Source organism: Coenobita brevimanus, chromosome 65, assembly GCF_032717465.1.
Source record: "Coenobita brevimanus isolate Jiangsu-jjx chromosome 65, ASM3271746v2, whole genome shotgun sequence".
NCBI classification, from domain to species: Eukaryota; Metazoa; Arthropoda; class Malacostraca; order Decapoda; family Coenobitidae; genus Coenobita; species Coenobita brevimanus.
In genome coordinates, this window is record NC_137018.1 from 47,450,725 (window position 1) to 47,461,409 (window position 10,685).

Genomic DNA, 10,685 nt, shown 5'->3' on the forward strand with positions numbered 1-10,685 from the left:
CCCCACGTGTCTACAGGACACCCCGGAAACTTAACATACCTGTACATAGTGTTGCGTCATGTCATTATACATTTTTCGATTTATTCAATGCAAATCAGGTAATATACAGTAAGCACAGATTAGGATCTGCCCAGATAGCCCTGCGTTAACGGCCACTACTCTTACTTTCGACCTGTGATGGGCTGTGGATCACTGAGGGTCCCTGTTAGCCAAGTGACTGCCATCGGGATTTTTTTAATGTACAGGGGGTCACTGCTTCAGGAGGAAACTTGTGTACTTGTCCCACATGGGAGAGTTCCTTGTCTCAGTGGAGTGAACGGAGCTAGGGCCTGATTGACTGCTGCTTACCTAAAAAGCGCCAGGCAAGGCTGCTGCACCAGCCCTAAACATCCACACTGTGCACTGTGTAGTATCCACGCTATGTCCACAGATGCCCCATTAACTCAACGTACTGGTTTATAATATCATGCCATAACTATTAGTTTATTTGATTACTTTCTCCTTCAGGTTACTCAGATGGGTAGCTTATAGACAAAATATTGCAGAATGTGACTTTTCCTTTCCAGTATTTCTTGTGAAATTTCCATGTCAGTTTTTCCATGCTGCATAGTGGTTTTTCCCACTTTCCTGGAGGGATTGGGGGTGGGGGGAGCCTTCTTGCTTTAATATCCTTATCCATCAGCATGTAGAGATAGATCTTGTAGTCATAGTTTTCTCTGTAACAAGCAGCCTTGAAAGGACCATAAAGTCTGTTGCTGTTTGCTTTCCAATGTAATCTTCCTCCTCCTCCTCCTACTGTGCAGTCCCCATGTAAACACAGATTAGGATCTGCACAGATAACCCTGAGTTAATGGTCACTACTCTTACTTTCGACCTGTGATGGGCTGTGGATCACTGAGGGTCCCTGTTAGCCAAGAGACCACCGTTTTCGTTTTCGTTTTCGTTTTTAAAGGCTCCAACATGCTTGCATGTGTCGGCCTTGGTCACCTAATGGCGGCTCTCCATGCTGCACGATCCATTGCAGCCTCCCTGTTCAGTCCCTTAACCCTAAGGTCACACTTAATGACCTCGAACAATGTCTTTCTCGGTCTACCCCTCATAACCCCACCCCCAATATTAACACTTCTCACCTTCCTCACCCAACTATCATCCCCCATCCTCTCCACATGTCCAAACCACCTCAATCTACCTCTCCTCATCACAACACCAATACACTCCAGTCCCATCCTACCTCTCAACTCTTCCATTGTAAACCCAGCCCCTCCAGGCCTTGGACGCAGGGACGCACTGCACATCCACCTAATCATTGTCATTTCTGTACGTCTGAGCCGGCGAATGTCTTCCTCCTTCACTGCCCAGGTCTCACTGCCATACAGCATTACACTCCTAACACACGCTGCATACAAAGACCCCTTAGCACGTAGGGAGAGCCCCCTCAATGTCAGGAGAGGCAAGAGCTCCTGAACTTCTTCCAACCACTTCTCACCCTAGCCACAGAGCTAGCTCCAGCCCCACCTCCAGCACACAACATGTCTCCTAAATAACAAAACTCTTCCACACACTCAAGAGATTCACCAGCAAGTTCAATTCTTTCACGTCTGACGATCTCCACCTGCTCACTCTGCACGCCGTACACATAAAATCAGCATTATCTCGCAGTCTACCTCTGATACCACTACATCTCTTATGCACCCATTTATCACACACACCGCACAAGATGGAATTACTTCCCACGCCCTTTGTGGCAAACTGCACATGGCCACTCTCCCTCGTCTTTGACAGTACCGCCACCAACCCTAGATATCATCACTTTTGTTTTATCTGCATTTACCCTTAAACCCTTTTGCCCCATACCATCTCTCCACTTCCTAAACCTTTCCTCCGCCTCCCTTTCATTCTCTGCAATCAACACCAAATCATCAGCATACAACAACTCCCACGGGAGTCCGTTTCTAAAGTCACGTGAAAGGGCTTCAAGTACCATGATAAACAACATGGGACTCAAGACTGACCCCTGATGCACACCAACATTCACGGAAAACTCATCACTCAAATCTCCATTCACTCTCACCTGGGTGTGAGCACCCACATACATGGCCATAACCACCCTAACCAGCCACTCCTCCAAGCCAAGCTTTCTCATTGCCCACTTCACCACCTCTCTAGGGACTCTGTCAAAGGCCTTTTCCAAATCAACAAAAACAAAATAAAGATCCCTTCTCCTACCAATATATTTTTCCTGAAGCTGTCGAACAATGAATATGGCATCAGTGGTCCCCCTACCTGGCATAAACCCAAACTGCATCTCATCAATATTCACTCTTTCTCTAATCATACCTTCTAAAACTCTCTCCATTACCTTCATTATCTGATCTAAAAGCTTTATACCTCTATAATTCCCTCTTTCCAGGGCATCACCCTTCCTTCCCTTTATACACATTTACAATTACACTCTTCAGCCAATCATCTGGGACAACACACTCATATATAATCCTATTTATCAGGTCAGTGACTAAACTCACCCCTATATCGCCTGAGGCCTTCAACATTCTCGGCAGTCAACCCAGACACACCTGCTGCCTTCCTCACCCTCATCCTGCCTATTGCCTCACTCACAGTAGCAGTATCAATCAAAGGCCAAGGGCCAGACACTGGATCTGCTGGCTCCAAACCTTCCTGTCCCAGTCAAATCCCTCATTCAACAACCGGTTATAATGCTCTCTCCATGCATCTTTAATATCCTCACTGTTCACCACTACCCTTCCTTCATCATTCTTCACACACTGCTCACCTATGATATCCCGATTATCCCTCTTCACCTGACCTGCCACCCTAAATATATTTTTCCTTTCCCCATGATTTAGGTTATCAAGTAATTGTCTCTGTGACTCAGACTTTGCCCTGTATACCTCTCTCCTAGCCCTACGCTTGGCAGCCAAATATTCCTCTTTGCTACCACCCTTCTTCCATTCCCGGAAAAGCCTTCTTTCTCCTTAATTGCAGCTTCTACACCCTCATCCCACCATGAAGTTACTTTATGTCTTGGTGGTCCTCTTGTCCAGCCGCATGTTACATCAGTAACTCTCAAGAAATTGTTCTTGAGGGCTCTGTACTGTTCATTAACGCCTCTGTCTACAGCTCCCTGTTCAGCCACCACTCTCCTCAACTCGCTATAGAAGGCATCCCTTACTACTTGGTTTTTCAACTTCCATATTTTCCTCCTAGGTACATAAGTCCTCTTTTTCATCATTTGTTCTTTAAGCACCATATCACAAATCAGTAGTTTGTGCTGCTGCACACACTCCTCACTTCCTATAACTTTAACATCCCTCACTAACCTCCTATCGGCCCTCCTAACCAGAAAATAATCTATCTGACTGCTATTTCCCCCAGACTCATACGTAATTAACCTACTGTCTCTTTTCCTAAAATATGTGTTGCACACAATCATGTCCGTTGCCTCCCAAACTCGAGTATCCTTTCCCCTTCTGCATTCCTTAGACCATATGCACAGCCCCCATGCACTCCTTCATAACCTTGGGCTGCTTCACCTACATGACCATTTAAGTCCCTCCCAAAATCACTATCTCATCATCCCGCATACCACTCACTACACGTATTAAATCATCCCAAAATCTATCTTTCTCTGATTCATCCAATCCTGCCTGTGGAGCATATAGTGCCGATATAATCACAGCTATCTTTCTTCCCAACAGAATTTTCACAACCAATATCCTATCGCTTACTCTCAAAACATTCATAACATATTCCACCCATTTCTCCATAACCATCACACCAACACCTCCATATCCATCTGTCCTCCCCTGCCAAAACAACTTATAGCAACAGTCCTTCCCAACAATCTTTCTGGCTGATCCACCCCTGTACCGGACTTCCTGCAAACACGCCACGTCCACCCACCTCCTACTGAATGCCTCAACGACTTCCCCTGCTCTTCCTCTCAAACTTCCCACATTCCATGAACCCACCCTCATCCCCATGGGTGATTTACTGTCCTCAGGCTTGCTTTGAAACCTTTTTTGTTTTGTCATCTTCAGTATTAATAAATGGGGACAGACACAGCACAGGTCCCACTCACCGCACAACCCCAGGTCCAGGCAATGGATCTGGGACCCCTAGCCCACCAGCTTACCAGTGGCTGTGGTAGTGGCCTCGGGGCACCCTGCCAGGACAGCTGCAGGGACACCCTCCAAGCGCGTCTTGGCACTGCAACAATCCCGCCATTATACACCCACTGATAGGGCAGCCTCCTGGGACGCTACTCCCAGGTTCGGGCCCCTCTCTATTGGGCGGAAGCGGCAGCCTGGGAACCGCAATGCCCTGTACCCTCTAGCACAGGCCCGAGCCCCATCTCGCCCTGGACCCATGATCTATGCCGGCGGAACCCCCGCCACGCCTCCCCCCAGAAGTCCGCCACTAGGTAGCGGTGGCAAAGTTTTCTGGCCGCATGCCCTTGCTGGCGCCAACCCCTGTAACGTAGTGGGATACGTTGTGTGAAATGTAAAGTGCATGTGGTGTAGTGCATAGATAGTTAGAGGTAATGTTTGGGAGACTATGCTGGTCTACTCTCCATGTTACTGTCACACTCAAAAGGTCAGCAAAGGGGGATGGTTAGATAGCTAGTGAAACAGGAGCTCCAGCTCTCCCTATCACCAGCATTCCCATTCCCCTCGGGAGTACTACCCTGTTCGGCCCGTGCTACGGCCTCCTCCTCTGGATTTTTTAAATGTACCGGGTACCAGGGGTCACTGCTTCAGGATGAAACTTGTTTACTTGTCTCACATGGGAGAGTTCCTTGTCTCAGTGGAGTGAACAGAGCTAGGGCCTGATTGACTGCTGCCTACCTAAAAAGCGCCAGGCAAGGCTGCTGCACCACCCCTAAACCTCCACTCTGTGCACTGTGCAGTCCCTATAAGACACCCCATCTTATATATTTTTCAATCTCCTCAGTGCAAAGAAAGTAATATAATCACAGATTAGGATCTGCACAGATAGCCTTGAGTTAACGGTCACTCTTCTTACTTTCGACCTGTGATGGGCTGTGGATCACTGAAGGTCCCTGTTAGTCAAGTGACCACCATTGGGATTTTTTTAATGTACCAGGGGTCACTGCTTCAGGAGGAAACTTGTATACTTGACCCACATGGAAGAGTTCCTTGTCTCAGTGGAGTGAACAGAGCTAGGGCTTAATTGACTGCTGCCTACCTTAAAAGCGCCAGGCAAGGCTGCTGCACCAGCCCTAGACATCCACACTGTGCACTGTGTAGTTTCCACGTTATGTCCACAGACACCCCATTAACTCAACGTACTGGTTTATAATGTCATGCCATAACTATTAGTTTATTTGATTACTTTCTCTTTCAGGTTACCCAGACGGGTAGCTTATAGGCAAAGTATTATAGAATGTGACTTTTCCATCCATCCATCCATCCATTGCCAGACGCCATGTATCCCAGACAGGGTGGCCAAAGTATTATAGAATGTGACTTTTCCTTTCCAGTATTTTCTGTGAAATTTCCATGTCAGTTTTTCCATGCTGCATGGTGGTTTTTCACACTTTTCCCTGGAGGGTTTGGGGGTTGGGGGAGCCTTCTTGCTTTACTATCCTTGTCCTTCAGCATGTAGAGTTAGATCTTGTTGTCATAGTTTTCTCTGTAACAAGCAGCCTTGAAAAGACCATAAGGTCTGTTGCTGTTCCTCCTCCTCCTCCTCCACTTTTCTTTTCTTTTTCTTCTTCATCCATCCATCCATCAGCCAATCCTACGTTGCCCCATGAGGAGCATAGGAGCCCAGGGCTAGGCAAGTTGGTCCTGACATCTAAGATGAGAGTGACCAGCCTCACTCATCCATGAGTGGCATTATATGAGCAACAAACCCCAACCACCCTTTGGATATAAACCTTCACCGGCTTAATCCGATTGGAGTGCCATAATTACCCTTTAAACCACCAGGCTCCAAAGTTTGGTTATATGGTTACCACCCAGTGTAGTAAATTGTTTCCTGGTGTACAGGAATCCATTTGGCTTGTCAGTCAGTGTAGAGTCACCCACAGGCAGAAGGAAGAGGAAAAAATGAAGGAAAGAAAGACAGAAGAGGGAGTGTAAAGTCAATTGTAGGCAGAAGGACAAGGAAAGAATGAAGGAAAGAAAGACAGAAGAGGGAGTGTATTTACCCACAGGCAGAAGGACAAGGAAAGAATGAAGGAAAGAATGACAGAAGAGGATGGAAGAAAAGAAGGATGGAGGAGAGGAAAGGGCAGACACCCAAGAGCAGTACTATATCGAGTGAGTGGATATTATTATTATTATTATTACAGTATTATTATTATTATTATTATTATCCATCCATCCATCCATCCATCCATCCATCCATCATCCAATCCTATGTCGCCCCATAGGGAGCGTAGGAACCCGGGGCTAGGCAAGTTAGTCCTGACATTTAAGATGAGAGTGACCAGCCTTACTCATCCCTGAGTGGCATTACTTGAGCAGTAAACCCCAACCATCCCTTGGATATAAACCTACACAGGCTCAGTCTGACTGGAGCACCATAATTACCCACTATTATCATTATTGTTATTATTATTATGACTGATTATATTGATGATAAAAACAGTATTAATGTATTCTTAATGGAATCATCTTTCTTCTGTTATGCAAATAAGATTACATCTATTTGTTCATTTTTTTTTTTTTTTTTAATGGGATCTGCTCCTCTCTCCTCTTCCTGAGATGTGAAGGAGCATTATACAAACACTCCATCTGCCTCATCTACTGTTTGTCTCTCTGTAGCCTTGTATCACACAACATCCTCTCCCCATAGAGCAAGACCATCCGAGAGTTCGATGCCAGATTTACTGCCCGGCAGTTTGGATACCGAGACGTAGAGGAATACTACCGCTCTGCCTGCCTTCATGACAAGCTGCATCTGATACGTGTCCCTCTCCTCTGTCTCTCTGCTGCAGACGACCCCTTCCAGCCCCTTGAAGGTAAAGGTTGTTGTGGTGTTGCAGTGCGTGTATTGGTATGATGCAGAGGAGTGATGAAGGTTGTGATAATGCCAGTGTTATCAACCCTACAACCCAGGGAGGTCTTCTTCTTATGCTGATTGAGTATTTGTTTGGCATTAATCTGATTGAAATATAAAATGAAGACCTGATCAAAGGGGTTAATCTACAGTACCGGTACTATCTAGCTGCATATCAATATGCAGGAAATGGCATCACCACACCATCCCAATGGTTAAATCCTCCTAAGTATAGTACTATATGGGGATAATATGTTGAGTAAATGTATGAAATACAGCCATAGTGTATACTGATAATGTAAACCATCATTGTCATCATCTGTGTATCTGTCTATTGCCAGATGCCACAATCCTGTAAGGGGTGGCCATTTGACTTTGAGTTATTTGTTTTACAGGGAGGGGCACTAACCCTCCACCAACCAACATGTTGATAAGTAGGGAGCACATATGGTTTGGTTATATGGTTACCACCCAGTGTCGTAAGTGGTTTCCTGGCTTACAGGAAACCATTTGGCTTGTCACTCAATGTAAAGCCACCTGCAAAGGAAAGAAATGCAATAAGAAGTGACAGGAAAGATGGGAGAAATTGGAAGAGAGGAGGGCAGGCACAGAAAAAGAATAATAAAGGCTAAAGAAGAAGTAGGCAGCACTACATCAAGTGAGTGGATGATGGTCGCCACCACCTACCACTGTTGTCATCATCATAATAATTATAACCCATATTTCCACCAAAGAGATGGAGTTGGCTCCAAAATCAAATAAAGCACAAGACTAGCACTAGCAGACAGTAGGCCCAGTGATTGCACCATTCATTCAAGTCTTTGAAATCCTGGCCTCATCTCACAAGTACAAACCATGCACACATAAACCTGTATTTCATATTTTTTCTTCATACCTGCATTTCATCTGTGGAATAGATTCATGCTATAAATAGAACCCCAAGGTCGGTAATGTCTAACCGTGCCTGATGTTGTTCTTTGGATGATGGAGCCTTAAAAGGTCATGTCAGTTGTTCGTTGCCACTCCACAATATCTGGTAACATGCCTAGTACATTTTAATTGCCATGATTGTTTGTTGTTTTGGATTGAGATTCTGAATGCAGATTTTAGTGCTAAACTCTTGAAGAGAAATACAGTAAAACCTCAGTATAGTGGACTTCAGTATGCTGGACTTCCTTTTTATCAGAAACGAAGAGCAACTGGACTAAATTCCTATATATCGGAAAAATTCAGATAAAGCCAGAAGCGGTCCGGACTGCCTGACCACTTCAGCTATTTTCACCACAATAAGGTAAATAAAAGACATGTTTATCAGTGTACAGTACATCATTATTATATATATTATACCATTTGGTTATTGCAGTGAATGTATAATTCATTACAGTACTATAGTGGTAGTGAAAGCAGTTCCAAAACTGTTGGTGCGATCCGGACAAATGTCTGGTATATATTGGAAAAAGTCCGGGTTAGCAGAGGGAAGTCCAGATGAAGCTCTTATCAGAATTTTGCTTTTTTCAGATTGGCTTGGGCCCCATTTAGTCTATTATACTGTAGTGAGGTTTTACTGTACTTTACTCTACATTGTGATGATATGGACATACACAAAGAATAAAGCCAAGCAGAGTGCTAAAGAAATTCTGTGAAACTGAGAATGGAAGTACTGTAAACAGAGGAAGACCATATGTTATTTGGAAGAAATAGTGGTATAGGATATTGGAAAGAGAGAAGGTGGAAGGGGAGGGACAGTAGCAGAATGAGAGACTCATGGAAAAACAAAGTAGCCTAAAGAGTTCTGCCACTGTCATCCCCAGTCATGGGGTTCCAGCTATCCTGTCGATGGGTTCCCAGGAGGAAGCAGGGGATGGCTGTGGCAGGGAACTGATTGAATGATGAATGAATGGATGTATACCATAATGCATTTCACAGTTTGCTGGACACTCTTTAGAGAATGCTTTCTCACTTGTGCTTTCCATTTCTTGTTTCTGAATCCTACCCACCTCATTTATATCAGGAAAATAAGGTTTTGATAATGAAAATGATAATGGTAACGTGTAAACCTGCCTGCCTGTCACTCAGTTGATGGTTCTTTATCATCATCATCATCATCACTACTGCCTTAACCCTATTTCCGACTAAGTAACAGGAAGAGGAGAGTCCAGAAACCCTGTTTATTAACCTCTACCCTACGACACTGATTATTTGTAAGGTAGTTTACCTCCTGAGTCATTGTTTCATGATCAGTGTAAACTGTGCCTCATATGAAGCTTGCAGTGTGACCTGTGCAGACCTTCATTGTACCTCATGTGAGGTCTGCAGTTCAGCAGGGGTCAGTGGGTTGTAGGGTTATGGCATTGATGATGAAAATGTAGTGATGATGGTGGTGATGCATCTGGATCCTGCCTCACTCCATCCCTTAGATGGAAATGACTGGGATGATGATTATGACGATAAAACCTGCCATACTAGCTCCATATGACTCCTTGCAGGCATCCCCATGGAGGCAGCCAACAAGTCTAGCCATGTGGCCATTGTGGTGACATCCCGGGGTGGCCACATCGGGTTCATGGAAGGCATTTTTCCCACCAACACCTACTACAGTGACCGCCTCTACCGCCAACTGGTGCAGGGCATCTTCTCTGACCTGGATGCAATGAAGGAGGTATGGTTTGAGGCAGATCAGTATGTAGAAAGGATGGCACAGGGTGGGGGGAACTCTGAGATGGTGCAGGGTTTGGAAGAGGTGGCACAAAGTTCAAAGTTCACAGAAAAGGTGGCACAAAGTTCAAAGATCACAGAAGAAATGATGCTGATGAAGAGGAAGGCACAGGGTGGAATGGAGTCTCCGATGACACAAACTTTGGAAAAGATGGCACCAAGTTTGAGGATGGCAGAACAAAGCTCAGTGATCACAGAAAAGGTGGCGCAAAACTTAGAGATCACAGAAAAGGTGGCACAAAACTTGGAGATCACAGACAAGGTGGCACAAAACTTGGAGATCTTAGAAAAGGTGGCACTAGAAGAAGGAATGGAGCTGAGTGTGATGGACTCCAAGATGGTACAAGGCATGAAAAAGGTAGTGCCAAACTTGGAGATCAACAAAAAGGAGGCATTGAACTCTGAGGTGGCAGAAAAGATGATGCAAAATATGGCTGACACAGAAATGGCACAGTACTTGGTTGAGACAAAGACAGCACAAGATTCAGAGAACATAGAGGTGGCAGAAAACTTGGGGAATATAGAAATGATGGCAAAGAACACGGAGAATGCTGAGAAAGTTGTGCAGCATTCTGAGATTGCAGCAAATATATCACTAAGTTTGGAAAATGCTGAAGTGTCTGTACAAAACTTGAAAGAATTCAAGTCTTAGGGATCACATGGTATCGTTTTTTAGATATTTGTTAAACTTGGCACAATTTTCAACCTCTCCTACAGTGATAGTGACTTGTGTTTTATTGTTGCTACTACCAGATGATATAATTCAGCATAGGAAAAAAATTCTCTTAATGGACAAGTTAGTGGATATTGTTTTGACAACAACATGTCTCTCTATAGTCGAATAAAATTATTTTTTGGGAGCACACCAAAGTAGCTCAAAAGATGAATCTTAACTGATCTGAAGGAACTCACCTGATAGTTGC

At 44.7% G+C, this 10,685-nt stretch overlaps 1 protein-coding gene across 1 annotated transcript in view; it reads left to right on the forward strand.

The window, feature by feature from the left end:
• Positions 1 to 10,414, forward strand: part of LOC145405004 (protein ABHD1-like) — a 48,099-nt gene extending 37,685 nt beyond the window's left edge. The window contains exons 6-7 of the mRNA XM_080276505.1: positions 6,844 to 7,009; positions 9,534 to 10,414. Coding sequence (XP_080132631.1) covers positions 6,844 to 7,009; positions 9,534 to 10,414 — 1,047 coding nt within the window. The remainder of the gene's footprint in view (positions 1 to 6,843; positions 7,010 to 9,533) is intronic.
• Positions 10,415 to 10,685: the final 271 nt, after the last annotated feature.